Source organism: Erythrolamprus reginae, chromosome 2, assembly GCF_031021105.1.
Source record: "Erythrolamprus reginae isolate rEryReg1 chromosome 2, rEryReg1.hap1, whole genome shotgun sequence".
Taxonomy (NCBI): domain Eukaryota; kingdom Metazoa; phylum Chordata; class Lepidosauria; order Squamata; family Dipsadidae; genus Erythrolamprus; species Erythrolamprus reginae.
This window is the reverse complement of record NC_091951.1, coordinates 180,382,779-180,408,264: the sequence shown is the minus strand read 5'-3', so window position 1 is coordinate 180,408,264 and position 25,486 is coordinate 180,382,779. Positions and strand designations below refer to the sequence as shown.

At 45.1% G+C, this 25,486-nt stretch overlaps 1 protein-coding gene across 3 annotated transcripts in view; it reads left to right on the top strand.

The window, feature by feature from the left end:
- The window catches only part of CNPY2 (canopy FGF signaling regulator 2), a 31,514-nt gene extending 8,341 nt beyond the window's left edge, over window positions 1-23,173 (top strand). For all 3 annotated transcript variants that reach the window (XM_070740572.1, XM_070740570.1, XM_070740571.1), the window contains exons 5-6: window positions 13,750-13,846; window positions 22,062-23,173. In XM_070740572.1, coding sequence (XP_070596673.1) covers window positions 13,750-13,846; window positions 22,062-22,105 — 141 coding nt within the window. In that variant the 3' untranslated portion in view covers window positions 22,106-23,173. The remainder of the gene's footprint in view (window positions 1-13,749; window positions 13,847-22,061) is intronic.
- The last annotated feature ends 2,313 nt before the right edge of the window (window positions 23,174-25,486 follow it).

Here is a 25,486-nt window from a genome sequence, read left to right as displayed (position 1 = left end):
AGCTTTTTATGCATCTGGTGAAATGAGTGCAATTTATGAAATCTTATGCCTTTTAATAAAATTGGTTAGTTGGAAAATCAGTCTCTTTCTGATTTTCGGTCACCATGGACTAACAGTTTTCCTCTTACGAGACCTTAATAATGAAGGGTTATGGTGACAAACAGCTGACATGCTACTAATGACTTTATGGTTACAACCAAATCTGGTTGCATGCTGTGAAAGATAAAGGAAGCAACTTCACACCAATGATTATGGCTTACAAGCATAGTTAAAAGACAGCACTGTTCTCCGTACTGAAGGAGCGGGTCCAGCAGTCACATGGGTTGCTCATGTCCAATCCGGTGGAACTGAGCCTAGTATTAAAAAAGCTTGCCGGATCCGCCCCTTCCCCAGAATTCGCTCAGTTCGCATATCCTGCGGTTGTATTGTGATAGCTCGTTCAACATTCTAACACCTTCCCTTCGTTTCCTTTCTTCAAAAGTAGTAAGATTTGTTTTATCATTATTATTTACTTGCACTAATAGCGCCAGCCGTTTGCGGCTCGGCTTTTTTCTTTGGAGAAGTTGCGGTTTCGTTTTCCCCCGGCGGTTTTGCCGGTTACGATCCCTGCGGCCGCTTGTGGATTCTTCTAATCCGTTGGCCTGGAGGTCCTGGTGCAAGTATTAATCTATTGAATTATTGATTATTTATTGTATACAATATATTTAAGGGCTTAAAAATACCTCCTGCGGAGTGAGACGCCTTCTAGTCTCCTGGACTTAGTCGATCGCTTTCCCTTTAAGAAATTTTACGGAGCGATTTTTTCGGCGCGAAGGCCTTCGCGCCCTTTTTAAATCTAGGCCTCTCGTGTTGGCCTCCTGCCAGCCGCGTAGGCCTCAGTCCACCGCTTGGATCCCGGAGCGGGCCTTGGGGGTCCCAGGCTAAATTCTCCACCGGCTAAGCCTCCAACCAGAGTGCCTTGGTTTACTTAATTATAAAGTTTAGGGAGGCTGGCCCCGCTGGGTTTGGGGGCACGAACTCTGGGTTTGCCCAGATTGTCCTCAAGTTTCAGCAGCTTCGAGGCCTCGAAGCAGGATCCATTCCTCTTGGGAAGTCCTTGAAATTCTTCTCCTTATTATTCAGTTATTGGCTCAGCCTTGTCTTCTGTTAATTGTCAGACTATGGCTACTTTTCCCAAGAGAGGCACAACAAAAGGTCCCAGAGAGGCCAGGCCTACAGGCGATGAGATTACTAGTATCCCCCAGGCCTCTTCCTCCTCTTCTCCAGGGGCCCGCCCCTCGACCAAGGTCACCAGGGCCGAGAAGAGAAGGGACCTAGCCCTACAAAAAATCCATGACAAATCAGCAAAACGTTTGAAAGTGCAGGCCCAAGTGATCAGTAGTCAAGACCCCCCAGAGGCTTCTAGTCTACCTCCTTCTGGGGTCCCTGTGTTATCTCTGGATGAGCCAAACCTAGACAGACCCCAACCTAACCTATGGGGCATAGGTCCAGAGGAACCAGATATTATTGAAGATTCCCCCCAGCCAGGATCCTCCCAGGCCTTTAGGGATTCTTCTGCCTTTTCTGCTGATATTTCCAGCCTACCTCCTGAGTTCCAGTCTATTTTTGCTGTGTTGTCCAAAGCCATTGATGCCAAACTCTCCACCATCAATGAGCTTCCCTTACCTCTTCCTCCTTCTCGCTCCTCCCGCCCCTTGGGTTCTCCCCCAGCGGTCAGAGCTCCTATGCAGGATGATTCAGATTCCTCCCAGGATGAATATGAGGATATAGAGGATGATGAGGATCCTTTCCAAGGCTTATCAGATGATGAGGAATCCCAAATAAAGGTTCCTCCTCCAATTACCATTTTTCCTTCTCAATTATTCAAATCTCTCCTCCTCAAAGCTAGAATTTCTACGGGATTAGCGGCCCAGGAGAAACAAGCCTCCACTTCCACTGATCCCCCGGAGGAGAATTTACCTTACTTCACAGAGGAACAGGAGGATAACGAGGTAATTCCTATGCCTAAGTTGTTTAAAGATGCTTTACTCAAACAGTGGGAATTTCCAGCCTCTGGCCTTAACCCTTCCACCAAGGACAGAAAGTTGTACAAACTTTCCTCTTCCTATGAAGAGCTTCTATCATTTCCCAAACCGGATGAACCTGTCAAGATTCTTCACTCGGCAGCGGCTGTGCCAGGCGAGGCGGAGGAAGTCCTCCGCCCAGAGGACAAGCGCATTGAGCAAATGCTCAAAAGAGGATTCACCGCTGATTCCTGGGCCACTAAAAGCTCTGCAGCGGCTTCCTTTTTCTCCAGAGCCATGCTGCTGTGGCTTCGCCAACTTCAACAGCATATTCCTCCCGATGACTTGAGAGGTCAACAAGACTTCAACAAGGTCTTTGCAGCTGCCCAGTACGTGGCTGATGCCACCTTGCAATCTACTAGATTTTCTGCTAAGTCTATTGCAGCTTCTACTACGGCAAGAAGACTCCTATGGATTCGCCCTTGGCAAGCGGGAGTTCGCCAAAAGTGGCAGTTATCCCAGGGTCCCTTAAAGCGCGACCTTCTCTTCGGTGATCTTCTGGATCCACTCCTCACGGAAACCACGGACAAGAAGAAAGTTTTGGGTCCAACCACAAAAAAGGCTACCAAAACGCAGTCCTTTCGTCGCCCAGGGCGCCAGCAAGATCAAGCGGCTTCCTACCAGAGATCTCCAGGTCAGTATTCCCCCCGCTTTCGTTCCCAAGGTAGGAACTCCAGGGGTAGAGGTTTTCGCTTCCAAAGGGGAGCTTCCTCTAACAGGGCTTCAAAAAAACCTAGATGGTAATCTTGCCTCTATTCCCATAGGGGGTCGCCTAGCTCATTTCGCCTCTAATTGGCGTCTCACCTCCAAGGACCCTTGGGTCATTGACACTGTTCAAACAGGCCTTCTTTTAGAATTTATTTCTCCTCCCCCTAAACGTTTTATTTCCTGCCCTTCTCCCAGGTCATCCTCAGATTGTAACCGTATGGAGGAGGCCATTTCTCATCTATTGTCCATCAGAGCCATTCAACCGGTCCCTTCCGGTCAGAAGGGCCTAGGTTTTTACTCCATCCTATTTATGGTTCCAAAGTCCTCCGGAGGTTGGAGAGCTATTTTGGATTTAAAGAAACTAAATCTATTCATCAAATATAGGAAGTTTAAGATGCACTCCTTGTCGTCTATTTTGACCGCCATTCACTCGGGAGATTTCATGGTCTCCTTAGACCTCACTGAGGCCTACCTTCACATTCCTATAGCCAAATGCCACAGAAAATTTTTACGTTTTGCCTTTCAAGGCAGGCATTTCCAGTATAGGGCGATGCCATTTGGCCTTTCCTCGGCCCCTCGGGTCTTTACAAAGCTCTTGGGGTCCCTGGCGGCCTATATCCGGGCGTTTCCCATCCACATTTTATGTTATCTTGATGATATTTTGATTCATGGGAACTCCCTAGAGAAAGTGAAAACAGACCTTTCTGTCACCATGTCAGTCCTTCAGGACCATGGATTTTCCATCAACTTTGATAAAAGCCACCTCCAACCTTCCACATCCATTTCTCACCTGGGATCCATTATTGATTCAGAATCCTCCCAGGTTTTTCTCTCTCCCGAGAGAAAACTCAGTATAGTGGAGTTAATTTCTAACATTTTATCTAATTCTTCAGTTTCCATAGTTACCCTATCTTCCCTTTTGGGGAAGATGGTGTCATGCATAGGCATCATTCCCTGGGCTCGCCTTCATGCTAGGGAACTCCAGTGGCTCCTGTTACCTTTTCAGAGATCAGGGCACAGCAACTCAAATCGACGCATTGTCATCCCACTGAGTGTTCGCAGATCCTTCAAGTGGTGGAAGTCTCCGGCCATGGACAGAGGATCCCCGTTCAGGTGCCCGGATCAATTTGTCATCACCACAGATGCCAGTCTATCGGGATGGGGCGCCCACGCCCAGGGGATGATAGCCCAGGGCACGTGGTCCCCGGAGGAAGCTTCCAGGCCAATCAATTGGCTAGAGTTAAGAGCCGTTTCCCTGGCTCTGAAGCATTTCTCTCCTCGCATTCCCAACCGGCACGTTCTCATTCTCACCGACAACATTGCCACGAAAAGCCATATTTGCAGACAGGGGGGCACGAGATCCAAGGCTCTCATGAGGGAGGCCCTCAAGTTGGGCCTTTGGGCGGAAAAACATCTCCAGTCGCTCCTAGCCGATCACATCTCGGGGAGTCTCAACGTCCAGGCGGATTGGCTATCCCGGGCAACGATAGACCCAGGAGAGTGGAACCTCCATCAAGACCTGTTCCATCAAATCACCCTCAGATTCGGCCTACCAATCCTGGATCTCTTCGCGACCAATGCGAATGCCCAACTCCCTCGCTTCTATTCCAGATTTCCACCCCCGGGAGCGGAAGCAATCAATGCCCTCCGGAGTCCATGGCCTCCAGGCCTACTCTACGCATTTCCTCCAATTCCAATCCTCCCGGACGTGATTCACAAGGTCCTCACCGAGAGGGCCCGAGTAATCCTAATCGCCCCTCACTGGCCCCGCCGGCCCTGGTTCGCGGATCTCCAACAGCTGTCCGTCCAGGACCCTTGGCGACTCCCCGTTTCGGGGGATATGCTGCGGCAGGGGGCCTCTTTCCATCCAGACCCGGAGTGGTTCCACCTCACCGCCTGGCTGTTATCAGGAGAGATTTAGAACTGCGTGGTCATGACCCTGATTCAGTGGAGGTCATTTTAAAGGCCAGAAGGGGTTCGACCAATCGAATCTACGACCACACGTGGTCCAAGTTTCACCAGTGGTGTCTACAGGAAGGTCTCTCCCCTCTGTGCATCCCCATACACAGAATAATTTCCTTCCTTATGCAAGGCTTCCATAAAGGACTTTCCACCAGCACCCTCCGGCGTCATCTGGCAGCCATTTCATCTGTCCTAGGGGGTCCCCGCAGACAGCCTCTCCGATCCTTCCCTGAAGTTCAGGAATTCCTCAAGGGCATAGCCAACCTCAGACCTTCCAAGGTCCACAGGTACCCATCCTGGGATTTGCCACGGGTTCTCCATTCCCTCACGCAGGCACCATACGAACCCCTAAAATCGGCGTCCCTCAGGTACCTATCCTTTAAGGTAGCATTCCTGGTGGCTATTACCTCTGCCCGACGCATTTCGGAGCTAGCTGCCCTCTCAATCAGGCAGGACCTTTGTCAATTCCATCAGGACAAGGTAGTCTTGCGACTGGACCCCACCTTCTTACCCAAGGTCAGTTCCATGTTCCACAGATCTCAGGATATTGTCCTACCTTCCTTCTGCCTCCAACGAGACCATCCCTTGGCAATTAGATGGCACACCCTGGATCTCACCAGAGCGCTGAGAATATATATCCAACGCACAGGACCCTTTCGGAGGTCAGAAGCACTTTTTGTAGCCTATCATCCCAGAGTCATGGGGGCCAAAGTGTCTTCAACAGTAATAGGCCGTTGGATCAGAGGGACTATATCTAAGGCCTATGAGTCGGCCTCCCTCTCAGTTCCAAGGAACATCACAGCGCATTCCACCAGGAGCGCAGCCACCTCGGCCGCTTGGGCGACTCAAGCCCCGTTGGAGGAGGTCTGCAAAGCAGCCACTTGGGCCTCGCCAAATTCCTTCATCAGGCACTACAAGATTGATTCTTACGCTTCAGCGGACGCTGCCTTCGGCAGAAGGGTACTCCAATCCGTTATCTCACACGATAGCAAGCTAATCCCACCCTAGGGACCATCTATTGGGTATGTCCCATGTGACTGCTGGACCCGCTCCTTCAGTACGGAGAATAGGCGTTGATTGCTTACCTGAACGCCTCTTCTCGTACGGTGAGCGGGTACAGCAGTCACTTCCCGCCCTTGTATGTGTCTTCTTTACCTTTCTATATCTTTTTTCCTCTAACAATGAGAGTTGAACACTACAGAGCTTCACAACTGAGCCTAGTCTATGGATTCGCGAATTCTGGGGAAGGGGCGGATCCGGCAAGCTTTTTTAATACTAGGCTCAGTTCCACCGGATTGGACATGAGCAACCCATGTGACTGCTGTACCCGCTCACCGTACGAGAAGAGGCGTTCAGGTAAGCAATCAACGCCTAATTTCTGAGACATCGCTGAATTCCATGTTAGTGGTTCACATGCAGAATAGCCCTACGAAAATACAAATACAGTGATACCTCGTCTTACGAACTTAATTGGTTCTGGGATGAGGTTTGTAATGTGAAAAGTTTGTAAGACAAAACAATGTTTCCCATAGGAATCAATGGAAAAGCGATTAAAGCGTGCAAGCCCCAAATTCATCCCTTTTGCCAGCCAAAGCCCCTGTTTTTGCGCTGCTGGGATTCCCCTGAGGCTCCCCTCCATAGGAAACCCCACCTTCGGATTTCTGTGTTTTTGTGATGCTGCTGGGGAATCCCAGCAGGGCAATCCCAGCAGCACAAAAACAGGGGCTTCGCTGGCCATGGAAGTCCGGAGGTGGGGTTTCCAGCGAGGGGAGCCTCAGCGAAATTGCAGCATTGCAAAAACACGGAAGTCCTCGAAACCCCACCTCCGGACTTCAGTGTTTTTGTGATGCTGTGATTTCGCTGAGGATCCCCTCACTGGGAAACCCCACCTCCGGACTTCCGCTGCCAGTGAAGTGCCCTTTTTTGCACTGCTGGGATTCCCCTGCAGCATCGCAAAAACACAGAAGTCTGGAGGTGGGGTTTCCCATGGAGGGGAGCCTCAGGGGAATCCCAGCAGCGCAAAAATGGGTGCTTTGCTGGCAACAGAAATCCAGAAGCATCCCAGTGGCGGCGGCGTGGGTTTGTAAGGTGAAAATAGTTTGGAAGAAGAGGCAAAAAAATCTTAAGCCACGGGTTTGTATCTTGAAAAGTTTGTATGATGAGGGGTTTGTAAGATGAGGTATCACTGTATATCTTAGGGCAGGGCTGTCAAACGCCTGGCCCACGGGCCAGATGCATCATGCCCTGGCTACACCCATGCCTCGTTTAGCGAAAGGGAAAAAAGTCCCGATACATCACTGTGCCACCCTGATAACATGAGTTTCACACCTGTCTTAGGGGGAACAATAGAAAAACGATAGGGCCATCTTACATTCCCTTCTGCCTCTAAAACCTTCAGAATTTTTTCTTTGTGTAAATCAAGAGCTACGTGATCGTCTTTTTCTCAGCATTGCTGTTTCTCAAATGTAGCGCAGGCAAAAGAAGAACTGTACCTGCTTCAAGAAAGTTGGTTCAGAAAATGTAAGAGCATAATACTGCTTTAACCTGGTCATATTTTTTAAGGGCTCCAAAGCAAGGTTGAAAATTATGTAGCTGCTTTAATGAGCCAGTTCATTAAGGTGGTTGTTTCCTTGATGCAACTTCTGTGTGCAAGCTTAAAGAAAGATACAGCTGTTCTAAGGAAGGGCTATACTCATGTTCTTGCGTGCTGGAACACTTTTTCTGAATCATTTTATAACCACAAACACAATGTTATTACCTATGTGTTGTATAATTGTTCTGTTTGTTGAGGGAAATTGGGAGAGATGTGATATTTCACTTCCACATATAATTAATGGGATTGCATCAGTAGTGGTTTCTAAACCCATTGCTACTGGTTTACTTACACTCCTGTCCCGCCACTATTGGTTCACAGAACCGGGCTGAACCGGGAGCAACCCATGGTTGAATAATCTCTCATGGCTTCTGAAAAGAACAGGTTGTATTATGCCAATTAACCAGCTCCCCTTCTTCCCAATGTACTGTGTTTTCTCCGTACTGAAGGAGCGGGTCCAGCAGTCACATGGGTTGCTCATGTCCAATCCGGTGGAACTGAGCCTAGTGTTAAAAAAGCTTGCCGGATCCGCCCCTTCCCCAGAATTCGCTCAGTTCGCATATCCTGCGGTTGTATTGTGATAGCTCGTTCAACATTCTAACACCTTCCCTTCGATCTTTTCCTTCAAAAAGTAGTAAGAATTGTTTTACCATTATTATTTACTTGCACGGATAGCGCCAGCCGTTTGAGGCTCGGCTTTTTTCCTTTGGAGAAGTTGCGGTTTCGTTTCCCCCCGGCGGTTTTGCCGTGTACGATTCCCGCTGCCGCTTGTGGATTCCTTTAATCCTTTGGCCTGGAGGTCTCGGTGCAAGTATTGATTTATTGATTCATTATTGTAATATGATTAAAGGGCTTTAATATACCTCCTGCGGAGTGAGACGCCTTTCTAGTCTCCTGGACTTAGTCGATCGCTTCCCCTTTAAAAATCCTATCTCGGAGCGATTTTTCGGCGCGAAGGCCTTCGCGCCCATTTTAAAATTTAGGCCTCTCGTGTTGGCCTTCTGCCAGCCGCGTAGGCCTCAGTCCACCGCGTGGATCCCGGAGCGGGCCTTGGGACGCCCAGGCTTAATTCTCCACCGGCTAAGCCTCCAACCAGAGTGCCTTGGTTTACTTAATTTAAAAAGTTTAGGGAGGCTGGGCCCCGCTGGATCTGGGGACACGAACTCTGGGTTTGCCCAGATTGCCCTCAAGTCTCAGCAGCTTCGAGGCCTCGAAGCAGGATCCATTCCTCTTGGGAAGTACTTGAAATTCTTCTCCTTAATTATTCAGTTATTGGCTCAGCCTTGTCTTCTGTTAATTGTCAGACTATGGCTACTTTTCCCAAGAGAGGCACAACTAAAGGTCCCAGAGAGGCCAGGCCTACAGGCGATGAAATTACTAGTATCCCCCAGGCCTCTTCCTCCTCTTCTCCAGGGGCCCGCCCCTCGACCAAGGTCACCAGGGCCGAGAAGAGAAGGGACCTAGCCCTACAAAGAATCCATGATAAATCAGCAAAACGTTTGAAAGTACAGGCCCAAGTACTCAGTAGTCAAGACCCCCCAGAGGCTTCTAGTCTACCTCCTTCTGGGGTCCCTGTGTTATCTCTGGATGAGCCTAACCTAGACAGACCCCAACCTAATCTATGGGGCATAGGTCCAGAGGAACCAGATATCATTGAAGATTCCCCCCAGCCAGGATCCTCCCAGGCCTTTAGGGATTCTTCTGCCATTCCTGCTGATATTTCTAGTTTACCTCCTGAGTTCCAATCTATTTTTTCTGTGTTGTCCAAGGCCATTGATGCCAAACTCTCCACCATCAATGAGCTTTCCGTTCCTCCTCCTCCTCCTCGTCCCTCCCGCCCCTTGGGTTCCTCCCCAGCGGTTAGAGCTCCTATTCAGGAGGATTCAGATTCCTCTCAGGACGAATATGAGGATTTGGAGGATGATGAGGATCCCTTTCAAGGCCTCTCAGATGATGAGGAATCCCAAATAAAGGTTCCTTCTCCTATTACTATTTTTCCTTCTCAATTGTTCAAATCTCTCCTCCTCAAAGCTAGAATTTCTACGGGATTAGCGGCCCAGGAGAAACAAGCCTCCACTTCCACTGATCCCCCGGAGGAGAACTTACCTTACTTCACAGAGGAACAGGAGGATAACGAGGTAATTCCTATGCCAAAATTGTTTAAAGATGCCTTACTTAAACAGTGGGATTTCCCAGCCTCTGGCCTTAATCCCTCCACCAAGGACAGAAAATTGTACAAACTTTCCTCTTCTTATGAAGAGCTCCTCTCCTTTCCTAAACCGGATGAACCTGTCAAGATCCTTCATTCGGCAGCGGCTGTGCCAGGCGAAGCAGAGGAAGTCCTCCGCCCAGAGGACAAGCGGATTGAACAAATGCTCAAAAGAGGATTCACCGCAGATTCCTGGGCCATTAAAAGTTCTGCAGCAGCTTCCTTTTTCTCCAGAGCCATGCTTCTGTGGCTTCGCCAACTACAACAGCATATTCCTCCCGATGACTTGAGAGGTCAACAAGACTTCAACAAGGTCTTTGCAGCTGCCCAGTACGTGGCTGATGCCACCTTTGCAATCTACTAGATTTTCTGCTAAGTCTATTGCAGCTTCTACAACGGCAAGAAGACTCCTATGGATTCGCCCTTGGCAAGCGGGAGTACGCCAGAAGTGGCAGTTATCCCAGGGTCCCTTAAAACGCGACCTTCTTTTCGGTGATCTTCTGGATCCACTCCTCACGGAAACCACGGACAAGAAGAAAGTCTTGGGCCCAACCACCAAAAAGGCTACCAAAACGCAGTCCTTTCGTCGCCCAGGGCGCCAGCCAGATCAAGCGGCTTCCTATCAGAGATCTCCAGGTCAGTATTCCCCCCGCTTTCGTTCCCAAGGTAGGAACTCCAGGGGCAGAGGTTTTCGCTTCCAAAGGGGAGCGTCCTCTAACAGGGCTTCAAAAAAACCTAGATGGTAATTTTTCCTCAATTCCCATAGGGGGTCGCCTAGCCCATTTCGCCTCTAATTGGCGTCTCACCTCCAAGGACCCCTGGGTCTTTGACACCGTTCAAACAGGCCTTCTGTTAGAATTTGTTTCTCCTCCCCCGAAACGTTTTATTTCCTGCCCTTCTCCCAGGTCTTCCTCAGATTGTAACCGTATGGAGGAGGCCATTTCTCATTTATTGTCAATCAGAGCCATTCAACCGGTTCCTTCCGGTCAGAAGGGCCTAGGATTTTACTCCATCCTATTTATGGTGCCAAAGTCCTCCGGAGGTTGGAGAGCTATTTTGGATTTAAAGAAGCTGAACCTATTCATCAAATATAGGAAGTTTAGGATGCACTCCTTATCTTCTATTTTGGCCGCCATCCACACGGGAGATTTCATGGTCTCTTTAGACCTCACTGAGGCCTACCTTCACATCCCTATAGCCAAGTGCCACAGAAAATTTTTACGTTTTTCCTTTCAAGGTAGGCATTTCCAGTATAGGGCAATGCCATTTGGCCTTTCCTCGGCCCCTCGGGTCTTTACAAAGCTCTTGGGGTCCCTGGCGGCCTATATCCGGGCGTCTCCCATCCACATTTTATGTTATCTTGATGATATTTTGATTCATGGGAACTCCCTAGAGAAAGTGAATTCAGACCTGTCTGTCACCATGTCAGTCCTTCAGGACCATGGATTTTCCATGAACTTTGATAAAAGTCATCTCCAACCTTCCACATCCATTTTACACCTGGGTTCCATTATTAATTCAGAATCCTCCCAGGTTTTTCTCTCTCCCGAGAGAAAATTCAGTATAGGGGAGTTAATTTCCAACATTTTATCCAAACCTTCAGTATCCATTGTAACTCTGTCTTCCCTTTTGGGGAAGATGGTGTCATGCATAGGCATCATTCCCTGGGCTCGCCTTCATGCTAGGGAACTTCAGTGGCTCCTATTACCCTTTCAGAGATCGGGGCACAGCAACTCAAATCGTCGCATTGTCATTCCACCAAGTGTTCGCAGATCCTTCAAGTGGTGGAAGTCTCCGGCCATGGACAAAGGATCCCCGTTCAGGTGCCCGGATCAATTTGTCATCACCACAGATGCCAGTCTATCGGGATGGGGCGCCCACGCCCAGGGGATGATAGCCCAGGGCACGTGGTCCCCGGAGGAAGCTTCCAGGCCAATCAATTGGCTAGAATTAAGAGCCGTTTCTCTGGCTCTGAAACATTTCTCTCCTCGCATTCCCAACCGGCACGTTCTCATTCTCACCGACAACATTGCCACAAAAAGCCATATCTGCAGACAGGGAGGCACGAGATCCAAGGCTCTCATGAGGGAGGCCCTCAAGTTAGGCCTTTGGGCGGAGAAACATCTTTGGTCGCTCCTAGCCGACCACATCTCGGGGAGCCTCAACGTCCAGGCGGATTGGCTATCTCGAGCAACGATAGACCCAGGAGAGTGGAACCTCCATCAGGACCTGTTCCATCAGATCTGCCTCAGATTCGGCCTACCTATTCTGGATCTCTTCGCGACCAATGCGAACGCCCAACTCCCTCGCTTCTTTTCCAGATTTCCATCCCCGGGAGCGGAAGCAATCAATGCCCTCCGGAGCCCATGGCCGCCAGGCCTACTCTACGCCTTTCCTCCAATTCCAATTCTCCCGGACGTGATTCACAAGGTCCTCACCGAGAGGGCCCGAGTAATCTTAATCGCCCCTCATTGGCCCCGCCGACCCTGGTTCGCGGATCTCCAACAGCTGTCCGTCCAGGACCCCTGGCGACTCCCCGTTTCGGGGGATATGCTGCGGCAGGGGGCCTCATTCCATCCAGACCCGGAGTGGTTCCACCTCACCGCCTGGCTGTTATCAGGAGAGACTTAGAACTGCGTGGTCATGACCCCGATACAGCGGAGGTCATTTTAAAGGCCAGAAGGAGTTCGACCAATCGTATCTACGACCACACGTGGTCCAAGTTTCACCAGTGGTGCCTACAGGAAGGCCTCTCCCCTCTGTGCATTCCCATACACAGAATCATTTCCTTCCTTATGCAAGGCTTCCATAAAGGACTTTCTACCAGCACCCTCCGGCGTCATCTGGCAGCCATTTCATCTGTCCTAGGGGGCCCCCGCAGACAGCCTCTCCGATCCTTTCCAGAGGTTCAGGAATTTCTCAAGGGCATAGCCAACCTCAGACCTTCCAAGGTCCACAGGTATCCATCTTGGGATTTGCCTCGGGTTCTCCATTCCCTCACGCAGGCACCATACGAACCCCTAAAATCAGCGTCCCTAAGGTACTTATCCTTTAAGGTAGCATTCCTGGTGGCTATTACCTCTGCTCGACGCATTTCGGAGCTGGCTGCCCTCTCAATCAGGCAGGACCTTTGTCAGTTCCATCAGGACAAGGTAGTCTTGCGACTGGACCCTACCTTCTTACCCAAGGTCAGTTCCATGTTCCACAGGACTCAGGATATTGTCCTACCTTCCTTCTGCCTCCAACGAGACCATCCCTTGGCAATTAGATGGCACACTCTGGATCTTATTAGAGCGCTGAGAATCTATATCCAACGCACAGGACCCTTTTGGAGGTCAGAAGCACTGTTTATAGCCTATCACCCCAGAGTCATGGGGACCAAAGTGTCTTCAACAGTAATAGGCCGTTGGATCAGAGGGACTATATCTAAGGCCTATGAATCGGCCTCCCTCTCAGTTCCAAGGAACATCACAGCGCATTCCACCAGAAGCGCAGCCACCTCGGCCGCTTGGGCGACTCAAGCCCCGTTGGAGGAGGTCTGCAAAGCAGCCACTTGGGCCTCGCCAAATTCCTTCATCAGGCACTACAAGATTGATGCTTACGCTTCAGCGGACGCTGCCTTCGGCAGAAGGGTACTCCAATCCGTTATCTCACACGATAGCAATCTAATCCCACCCTAGGGACCATCTATTGGGTATGTCCCATGTGACTGCTGGACCCGCTCCTTCAGTACGGAGAATAGGCGTTGATTGCTTACCTGAACGCCTCTTCTCGTACGGTGAGCGGGTACAGCAGTCACTTCCCGCCCTTGTATGTGTCTTCCTTACCTTCTATAATCCTTTTTTCCTCTAACAATAAGAGTTGAACACTACAGAGCTTCACAGCTGAGCCTAGTCTATGGATTCGCGAATTCTGGGGAAGGGGCGGATCCGGCAAGCTTTTTTAACACTAGGCTCAGTTCCACCGGATTGGACATGAGCAACCCATGTGACTGCTGTACCCGCTCACCGTACGAGAAGAGGCGTTCAGGTAAGCAATCAACGCCTATTCTCTCTAGTGCAGTTTGTCTGAAGGAAAGAGTCATGGCAATTGCCTTGGGTTAAGTTGGTATATGGTTGCTGGGTTTTAAAATTGGCTTAGCCAATAGACGTTGGAGAATAAGTAGTAGAGTTGTGAAAAAATTGCTCAGCTGAATTCTCTGATTCTCCTAACAGTGTGAGAAAATAGCTGAAGAATATGAAGACGAGCTCATAGAATTCTTTTCCCATGAGGCAGAAAATGTCAAGGACAGGCTGTGCAGCAAACGAACAGGTAAGCCCGGAATTGAATTTTAAAAGATATGGCTTTACTTGACCATCGGGCCGCCCTGAGTCTACAGATAGGGGCGGCATACAAATCTAATAAATAAATAAATAAACAAACAAACAAACAAACAAAAAATAAAAAAACAAAATAAAAAAACAATAAAATAAAATAATAATATAATAAAATAAAATAATAAAATAAAATAAAATAAAATAATATAAGGCGGAAACTGATCTGTAGTCGTTCGCTGATTGGCAAAATAAGAGCATGTTAATTGGTATAAAAACGTTGCAGGCCACACACAAACCTGAAAGCTGTTTGGGTGACTTTGGCCATCCTTTTCTCAGCCCATTCTACCTCATAGGGTGGTCATTGTATGGGGAAATAGAAAGAGGGGCTCCTCTGAATCCATACCTTGAGTTTGTTAAGGAGTATGCAGCGTTATCTCTGAATGGTCAAAGATACATGTACACAGAGGAAACATGGAGGTCTTGCAGATAGCCAGTTGATAGCCCAGAGATACAAGTAATAATTCAATAATACAAGCCAGATACATTAAGTGTATAAAATATTATTTACTTTGGCAAATATCTTAGTCAAAAACAGTCCTAGTCAAACACAGTTAAATCAGTAAATACATCTCAATATACAATGCTACAAGCTGACTTTTGCAGCTTACAAACACATAAACCATCATTTGAATACAAAGTTCTTACTACAGCATAGTCACAACGAATAAAATAGAATAGAATAGAATAGAATAGAATTTTATTGGCCAAATGTGATTGGACACACAAGGAATTTGTCTTGGTGCATATGCTCTCAGCGTACATAAAATAAAATATACATTTGTCAAGAATCATGTGGTACAACACTTAATGATTGTCATAGGGGTCAAATAAGCAATGAAGAAGCAATATTAATAAAAATCTTAAGGATACAAGCAACAAGTTACAGTCATACAGTCAACATGGGAGGAAATGGGTGATAGGAATTATGAGAAAAACTAATAGAATAGAAGTGCAGATTTAGTAGAAAGTCTGACAGTGTTGAGGAAATTATTGTTTAGTAGAGTGATGGCGTTCGGAAAAAAACTGTTCTTGTGTCTAGTTGTCTTGGTGTGCAGTGCTCTGTAGCGACAAAACAGAAATAGCAGAGAGTAGCTACTCCCTCTTATGGCAATCTGTAACACTAACTCTTAAAGCAATAATGTTCTAATACATGTAAGCACACATTGTTGGTTTATTTTATATATTGCCAAACCCAACTAGTTATATTCTTAGTACTAACAGAGTTCTTGGAGGAAAAATGCAAGGAATGTTCGGGGGTCGGCTGCTGCCAGTTCGGATCGACTTGGGTGAACTGGTAGTTCCAACCATCAGCTGGCCCAGCCCACCCGCCGCTGTTTGCTATCCTGTCCTATATTTCCTTCTTTCTGGCTCTTTCTGATTCATGCAGCACAGCTGATTTCCACGCCTCCGCTGTTCTACTTACCGGGGCTGCCTTTGAAGGTAAACAGCTGAGCTTCAAATTGCTATATTTTTGAACGCTGCGTGCAAGCTCTTTAGGTGCTTGTGCGCAAAGCATGCGGTCACGGAACTGGTTATTAAACCAGTTGCAGCCCACCATTGGGAATGTCCATCACTGGACAGCTGATACAAATTACTATCTGTTTGTGCTGTTCTTAGGTATTTTAAATGTATATAAAATGAAAACACCTCTTGTTATTACCACCACATACATAACCTGCTGCATGTGTTGTGTTTGTTATTTAAACTTCTCTCTTTTTCATGATACCTTCACCTCTATGAGTTTCCTGTCTTTCCCTTCCACTCAACTAATCCAATCTTTCATTTTTTTTCTAATTGAATCCCCACTCATTTTCTCTGTGTGTGACCGAATTATCTCAATGCACCTCTTTGTAGCGAACACCTATGCTGTGTTTTGTTGGTTGTTAAATGCAAAAATAATTCAAGCTTGTTCGCAGTGTATGTTCTCTCTAAACCAACAAATATGTAATAGATAAATAAAAGAGGTGAAATAAGGAAGACAGAAGGAAAAATGTTGGCTTTGCTTAATTTTGAATCTGGCTTTTAACCCAGATGGGGCACTCGTGATAGAAGACATCCCTTAGTTGTTTTTTATTTTTTTTAACGGTCCCTCTTCCTGATATTGTGGTTGTATCCCGGCATTTGATTTCGGATATCAGTAATAATTTCAAATGCAGGTCATAATTCTAGCTTTCAACAGACTGAGGACCAGGGGTGAAGTAATAAATTAAAACCCTTTTCGGCTTGGGAACAGCGCTTGTAGTTTTGAGCTAGTGATTTTCTTTTTAGCCAGAAAGAGTTGAGGATAAAGAATTCATCTATATCTGTGAAAACGAACCTATGTGTCGTGTGCCATAGGTAGCACATGGAGCCATATCCGAGGGCATGCAAGGGGTTGCCCTATGTCAACTTCAGTATGCATGTGCGATTTTCAGCCTTCTGGGAGGGCAGGGGGAGGTTGTTTTCTCCCTCCAGGCTTCAGGAAAGCCTGCAGAGCCTGTGGAGGGTGAAAAACAGGTCCAACAGGTCTACTGGAAATTTGTTTCTGAACTTCCAGTAAGTCCATTGGGCCTCTTTTTCATCCTCCACAGGCTCTGGAGGCTTTCCTGAAGCCTGGGCAGGGCAACAAAATGGCCCAATGGGCCTATCGAAAATTTGGAGCAGTGGTCCCCAAACTATGGCGCGCGGGCCGTATGCGGCCCACTGAGGCCATTTATCTGGCCCGCGGGTGACTGACAGGAGCACAGGATGCATCCCCGGTGTTGGAGTTGGGGCGGGGAGCAGCAAGGAAAGTGCGGGGAAGTCTTGCACCAGCAAAGGTTCACATGTGCCTGCACACGAGAGCTCCCCGTTCCACTGCCAGCCCGCCATGCGCCAAGAAAACCTTGTATAGCCAATCAGATGTTAACAAAAGAAAATTAAAAACAAAACATAAACATATGTGAATTTTAGATTTCTTCTCCCCTCTAAATAGTACATTCCCATTTTGTTTTTTACTTTAAAATAAGGTATGTGCAGTGTGCATAGGGATTTGTTCATATGTTTTTTTTATAGTCCGGCCTTCCAACAATCATAGGGACAGTGAACTGGCCCCCTGTGTAAAAGATTTGGGGACCCCTGGTCTGGAGGCTTCATTGAGCCCTGTGCGCATCAGTGGGGGGCAGTGGGGGGCTGTGCATGCATGCACTGGGGGTTGGGGTGAGCATGCACGTACAGTACAGTGATCCCCCGTTTATTGCGTCCCCAACCATTGCGAACAGGGTACTTCGCTATTTTTCAACCCGGAAGTCAAAATACCATCTACGCATGCGTGTATGGGCACGCATGCGTAGATGGCAACCGGGAGATCAGCTGCTGGGCGGCTTCCCTGAGTCTTCCCCCTCTTGCTGGCGTCAGCGAGGAGTTTCCCCACCGCCCACGCAAACTCCTCGCTGCCGCCCGCCCTTCGCCCGCCCACGCCGTTCATTCTCGCCGCTTTTGAGCTGAGTCCGGTCAGCTCGAAAGCGCCAAGACAAGCCGTTCCTTGCCGCTTGCTATCGGCGCTTTTGAGCTGAGTCCGGAAGCGAATTCGCTCCCGGACTCAGCTCAAAAGCGCCGATAGCAAGCGGCAAGGAACGGCTTGTCTCGGCGCTTTCGAGCTGAGTCCGGTCAGCTCGAAAGCGCCGAGACAAGCCGTTCCTTGCCGCTTGCTATCGGCGCTTTTGAGCTGAGTCCGGAAGCGAATTCGCTCCCGGACTCAGCTCGAAAGCGCCGAGAGCCAGCGTCCCCCGGACCCCCAACCCGGGTTTGGGGGGCTGCTAGGAAGCCCTCCATGCCGGCGGCAAACAGCCGCCCCGCCCCCAATCTTCGGCTCCTCGCTAGCGCTGTGGGAGTAAAAACACCATCTGCACATGCGCAGATGGTGTTTTTACTTCCGCAGCGCTACTTCGCGAAAACCCGCTCGTTGCGGGGGGTCCTGGAACGGAACCCTCGCAACGAGCGGGGGATCACTGTATACCCTTTTGGCACCTGAGCAAAAAAACGTTCACAATCACTGATCTATACCATACTGAGTTCCTTGGAGAAGTAACAGCACACAAACAAATATGACAAGGCAAGAAAGGACACTCTTAACATTAACTTCTGGATCTATTGTTCAAAAATATTTATTTGTTTATTAGATTTGTATGCCGCCCCTCTCCGTAGACTCGGGGCGGCATACAATATGTTTTAATTTCTCTTGCACTTGTACATCAAGATTGAGTGCTCTCTTTTAATTGTAATATTTGGCATTACAATTACCATTAGCATTCCCTCCAGTGTTTAAAATCTTGTATTTTTTTTTTTTAAAAGCATTTCCCCACGAGAAGGATGCTTTTTACAATTAATTCCCAAATCTTATTCCAAATTTATCTGGACCCTTAGCCTGTTTGTGTAACTTTCTAAAATCAAAGGTTTAATCAGTCCCCTGCTGCTTATTCCATTTTTTTGGGTGTTCATAAACCTGCAATTAATGCTTCTTTCATTAAGGATTGAAGGAAAATCAGTGCTGTAAAATATAATAATTAAATGGTTCCTAATATCTGAAAAGCAGTTAATAAGCCATTTCTGACAGTGATTAGAAAATGAAGTACCAGTATGTGAACTTAATGTCCTTTCACAGGTACCAATAATGGGTATCAGACAGAGATTTATTGCCTCTTCAGCCATAGTTCTAAATCTTCTGGAGACTTGCTGTCTGGACCCCTTGTGGAAAATCTCCTCTCCTTGTCTCCGAGTCCACGGAGAGGGGCGGCATACAAATCTAAATAATAATTAAATAAATAAATAAATAAATAAATAGAGAGGAATTATTGAAAGCTGTCTACTCATTCAGACAACATCAAGAATGACTTGAAACAAGATTTTTTAAATGACGGGCTATAAGAATGACATGGTAAAAGATGTTACTCTGGACTTATAAAAGAAATCAGCTGATGTCTTGATAATTAAAAGAGATACAAAAATAACAAACCAAGAGAATAACTTGGATAATTTTGCTATATTGGATTTATTAAAAAAGCATGTTAAAGTTTTCAAGAATTTTATGAAAATGAACAAAGAAAAAATGAAAAGAAATCAAATTCCATGAAATTTGTAGGAAATAAATATCAAGATTGTTATGGAAAGAAGAGATCATTTGCTCTATTTTAAGAGAAGGTGATAAATTACTAGATTTGTTTATACTTGTAATGAATTGAAGTGGCAGTTCTTTATATATTTTATTTTTCTTTGTTATATTCTTGTCTTTTCTTTCCCTTTCTCCCCTTTTTTTCTTTTCTGTACTTTCTACTTTTTTATCCCTTTACTTTTTCCAGTTTGTAATTAGTTTTTACTGTCATAATTATAATCCTTAATAAAATTATAATTAGGAAAAAAACAAAGCAAGAAAAGCGGGTGTATTTTTATACTGTTCTCTTGATGTTCCGAGATTCTTCTTCTTTTCCCCCCTGCCATTTCTACTTTTAATTGGCTGATTCCAAATTCTGGCCTGACCAACCAAGTTATAATATTTTATGAGATGTCTGGAGTCTGTGTTTTTGCATGTTGTGATTAAAATCTTTATTGCTGAAAACATGCAACTACTGTATATTAAAGAGAAAGGAAAATATTTTCCCCATAGGATCGCTGCTTCTGGAATAGGGCTAAGGGAAAAAAAGATCAATTATGCACAAGAAGGGTTGGGGAGGTTTACCAGCAGTCTGTATGACTATGACGAACAATCTCAGAACATCAAGAGAACAGCATAAAAATAAATCAGATTTTCCACCCTCCATTTAGTCCTCCGTTATATATTTTACAAAATGGAGGCTTACCCTTTGGCCTAGAAACTCAAAACATGTTTCTCTGGTTTGGGAGAATATTGGAAACTGCTTGCTATCTTTTATAACTGTATGCTATATAACCTAATCAGGTGGAATAAATTATTTTATCTTTTTTCCTTCTGTATTTTCCCTGGCTGGAAGAGAGATGACAAACATCCAGTTGCCAAGATGCCATTTAGAAAACTGACTTTTTCTGTAACGTTGACTTATTTTGGATTGCGTATCTGGCTGTGCCTACTTCCACCTGACTTTTGCCCTCTCGTGTTTGAGAAGTGGAAACTTGCATTGGTGCCAAAACGCAGCAACTTTTCTCTGACCCTTAAAGCATGGTGTAGTAACCCCTGTTGGCTGTGATTTAAATTTCATCAGTCTTTTGTAGCAGCTGGCTAAGAAAATATAAATCCTTATTTCTATGTTAAAACCTGCTGAAGAAAAAGTCTATGGAAAATTACATTCTTTTAAGAGTCAGATAATGCTTTTAATTGCAGCTAGATTGGTTTGAAGGTGTGTCCTGAAATCAATTGCATAGTCACCTCATGATCTGTTCATACAGTTTGTCAGAACCCTTGGAACTGCGTGACATGACTAAATTCATGGCTATTCATATTGATAAAAAGTAAACTCTGATCCTCTGACAGTCTTTGAGTCATCAGTGATCTCTAGCTTTCAATATGAAAAAAAGAAATGAAGATTGCACTCCAGATCAAAATTGTCACTAGGTTTCAAACTAGACCAGATTTTCAGGAAAAAATAATAGGGCTGGCAAGTATGCAGACAAGATTTCTGGGTCATAACTTTTGCAGGCATAGAATAGAATAGAATAGAATTTTATTGGCCAAGTGTGATTGGACACACAAGGAATTTGTCTTGGTGCATATGCTCTCAGCATACATAAAAGAAAAAGATACTTAGGGAACCAATTGATTTGAAAGAGAATATTACATATTTTGATGAGTTTTCCTTTTGTCCAAAAATAATAATTTGAGTTGCTATTAGAATTTGGAATTAAGCTTTAAGACAGGTTGATTTACAATTAGCAGAATCTAAGGCAGGCGGGCAGGCATAAATATGATTAGATCTAAGAAAAGGCACAAATAGAATAATTTCATCTTAAGTGCTTTCTTTTTGGAGTGTCCTTGTATGTTTAATCAAAGTAAAATCTAAATACAGTGATACCTTGTCTTACGAACTTAATTAGTTCCGGGACGAGGTTCGTAAGGTGAAAGGTTCGTAAAACAAAACATTGTTTCCCTTAGGAATCAATGGAAAAGCGATTAATGCGTGCAAGCCCAAAACTCAGAAACCCGGAAGCCGGAACCTCGCCACTGAAGGAGGCTTCAGCCTCTCAGTCCTTCCCGACCCTCCCGCACATCGCTCTCGGCTGCAAGGATCTCCCATAGTAGGCCGACAGAACTGCATGCCAAGTGCTCTTGCCCGGCAGGAGGCGATGTGCTGGGGTGGGGGGTGTCAGTCCGGCCTTCCTGCCTCCCCCCCACCAGCCAAAAACTTAAAGCCTCGCACTGCCGCCGCTGCTGCAGGACACTTAAGCCTTCCCGATCCTCCTTGCCCCTCGCCCGTAGCCGGCAGAACTGCCTGCCGAGCTCTCTTGCCCGGCGGGAGGCGAAGCGCTGGGGTGAGGGGTGTCAGTCCGGCCCTCCTGCCTCCCCCCCCAGCCAAAATTTTAAAGCCCCGCCACCACCGCTGTCGCTGCAGGAGAATCCCTCTGTCAGTAAGAGCGCACGCGCAGTAAGAGAGCCCACAAACCCGGGCTCAGGTTCATAAGACGGAAAGGGTTTTTAAGACAAGGCAAAGAAATCTTAAACCCCGGGTTCCTACCTCGAAAAGTTTGTATGATGAGGGGTTCGTGAGACAAGGTATCACTGTATGTATACATAATTTTTCAAAATAATTAGTAGGATTCTAAAAATAATTGATTGCAAGATGTGGTTTTTAAATCTAGGCGTGATTGAATAAAGCCCATATGGCTTTGTTTGAAAAGGTAAAACAATGCATATTTTATCAATTATGATTTTGTTTGTAAACAGGCTTAGCAAAGTGAAACAAGCTACATTAGATTTAGAACAGTGTTTCTCAGACTTGATAACTTAAAGATGGATAGCCTTCAACTCCCAGAATTCCCTGGCATTAGCCCAGCTAGGGAAGTAATTCAAATTCAAAAACTGTTATTTATAGAGGTATGTTTTTGTCATGAAGCTTTTGGGAACTGTTACTGATACTGTATTATATTGGATAAGTGTAAACTAGTTATGCTGGTTAACTGGAAGTTCTAGTTCTTGTAATAATGAGAACTGGTTTTTTTTCTCATAGATCTGTGTGATCACGCCTTACATCTCCCACATGATGAACTGTGAAGTGTAAAGGCTGACTGACCTGGCAGAAGACTTTGCCTAATTCTTTGTAGATCACATCCCTTTTTACAAGCGCCTATAATTATTGTCCCAAGAGTTATATTTCAATTTGGGGGAAAGTGCAGAACATCCTAGCAACTGAAGACTGTGTATCACAGAGGAAAAAAATAATACTCCCAAGACAGGCTTCTTTATAGAATTTTATGAAGCAAACACAAGATGACAGATACAATATTTGACTTTTTAAAGCATACGTGTTTTGTAAAAGGAAAGAGATTTATATCGTTATCAAAGTCCACTTTGCAGTAGAATTGACATTCTTAGTGTGTTCTATTTTTTAAAGAAAAAAATGTTTTATAGGTGTATGCAAACTGAATTGCAGATTGTCTCAACCAACCAGCAATTTAACTTCCACATTCACTTTCAAAATAGAATTTCAGCAGAAGAGTCTTACCAATGTTACTCTCACTTTTGAACTCACCTTATTTAAAGATCTGGGTGGGGCAAGGCAGTCATTTGTAAAATTATAAAGATGCCCTCATTATAAAGCCAAAAAGGGGACCTATTGTAGTACCTCCCCAGTCTTCAACACAACTGTGAACTATGGTTATGATGGCCATATGGAGACCACATAACATTGTTATTATGCATTGTTCCATATTGTAGATGGAGTATTTGTACAACATACCCAGTTGATTATTACACAGTACAATATTTTTGTGTGAAGAACCAACTGACCTCAGAAAGTGATTGGCCATATTACAGAGATTCTGCACAAAACATTCAGATCAGATAGTAAGATAGTCTATAATTTGCCTGTATGTGGAGTGATAACCGCACAAGTCTTTTTATTGTCTTTCAAATTATTACATAAAATGGCTGCTCCCTTGCTATGAGATGTGAGTGAGCTTCAGGAATCTGTTGATTCGGGGCATCAAACAGAATGGGGAAGATATACTGTTCAAAGGGCTTTTTACATGTTTTATAACATTCTTTTAACCTGTGTTTTCATGAGGATAAAATACATTCCATGATGGTGAGATAATAAATTGAAATTGTGTCTTACTCAAATTGGCTAGTGGATTTCTTGCCTCCTCCATTTTAATTGAAAAGAATAATAGAGCATTGTAGAGCATATTGACTTTACTACTATAGCAACAATCATAGATTTTTTTCACCTTCCAACTGGGAGTTCAGTCACTTGCATCATCAAACATACAGTCTCCCAGATGTCCAGAACTATGCTGTATTCACATGTCATATTAAGCCAAAATCACACAAATATTACAAGCTTTTGATTTGCTTCCATTATGTCCTTCAACATTAACTCTCTACTGTATCTAATATGAAATACTATTGGCGTGTCTTCTGGGATGGTGAAAAAGATTACTAAGACAAAGAATGCATACTTTACCTTCTTACATGGGAAGCTAATTAGCCATTGTTAGATTTTTAAAAAATTAACAGAGTTATTATAAAATGATTTTGTAGAGCTCACATACAATGCTTAATCATTTTTTGTGCAAACATGGCAAGCTGAGGTTTATTTAGTAAATAATTGTTAAGCTATGGTTTAGTACAATATGAGCAGATTGATGTCTTCCATATATTTTTAATTTCCATTGGAAAGCAGCGAAACTTCTCAAAATAGTTTTAGAAAACTATTTCTAAACTTATAGTTGTAGATAGTATATTCGACTTCTTTTTTATTGTTTTTGTATTTATATTGTCATTGTAAGCCGCCCTGAGTTCTTCGGGTTTGGGCAGCATAGAAATATAAACAAACAAACAAATAAATAAACAAATGCAGCAATTGGTTGCACTTTCTGCCTTTACTGAAACATATTTTTCACTAGGCAGAAAATGATCAGGTAATTTGCATTTAAAATTATTTACCAAAGTTAAGAAAAGCAGTGAGAAGTCAGAGGATGCTGTAAGTTAAAACTAGCACAATGAATTATGCTCAGAAACTGACTAGCAGCTAAATGTAAATGAAACAGCGCTGGGATTCTAAAAGCAGGATACGTATTGCTGGACTCTACTATTGGTTACTGCACTCTAAAAAAAAATTTTTCAAGTATTTTTCAAAGTCTATTTAGTCTCCTGAAAGAGAAATTACTACCAAGTTATCCCTGCTTCTATAGTTGTCATGACCTCTGTGGACTTTTCTAAAACAGGTATGCAGTTCTGTTAATTTGTGACCTGAGGGGAGAGGGGGGTAAAAAGCACCACCTGAACTTGAAAATACTGAGATTGAACAACAATAAAGAACAACCTTCACTCTCATGGTCAAATTTGTGTGCATTGCATCAGCATGGGAAAAAAATCTTATTAAACATTTACATCCAAAAATGGTTGTCTTGCTAAGATGGTAGTGTCCCTCTTTCATTTGCACTGCAGAGAAATTTACATAAATTAGAATTCTCTATATAGAAAGGGGATGTTTATATCTTGAATTACCCATAGACAAAAAAGAATCCCTTGCATTTTCAAAAAGGAATGCTAAATGACATTTGGTTCAGTCTGAGGTTCAGTCATCTCTCTGCTGTGTGAGAACATAGGCTAAAGGCAGAATGTGTATTTGGAACTTTGCAGATTTCAGGAGGGTATGCAATGAGTAAGGCACTCAGCCAAATGGAGCAAGAGGCATAGCCATGCGTAGACTAACCCACCAGCTAAGGAAAGGCCTTTGTCCTGCAATATCTCTTGCCTTATCGCTCTTCCCACACGCTTCCGATTTGCAATATGTCAATACTAGCTGAGTGATGTTGCACTACAGTACTGCATTAAAAGGCACACTGCTGACCAGGCCTTTGTCAAAAGCTGTATGCATAGCCTTTATAAATTGCTTCAAGACTTGGGCTTATCCTATTATTTTGCTTGAGACAAAGGACAAAATGGTGTCACCCGATATTTTAAACACAAACATTTAATTATATTTGCTGAGGGAGGCAAAACATGGCCCTGTGTGGCACATCACAGTGAAGGGATACCATTTTTTTTACTACCATACTGTTGGCATGGCTTATGTAGGACGCCCTGCATTTTCTTTCAAAATCTTTCAGTGCAAATTGGGTGCTCTGGGGTGGAGCTCCATTTTCGCTACCCTACTGCGTTCCCATCCATCTAGGCAGTAGCCCACCTCTGGGCACATGGTTCTTCCACTTTGCAATTGCTTTTCCATTTGGTTTATAAAGTAAGTATATCCTTAAAAACTATCCGAATTTATACTTATAACTTATGCCTCAGGTCAGCTGGATTCCCAGTAATGTACAAATTATTAAAAAGTGATGTTAACTTCTTAGGAGCACAAGGTGCGTGCATGTCATCTGGTAGATGTACTCTAGCAATGAGAGTCACACAATGTTTTAATTCCTGTTTTAA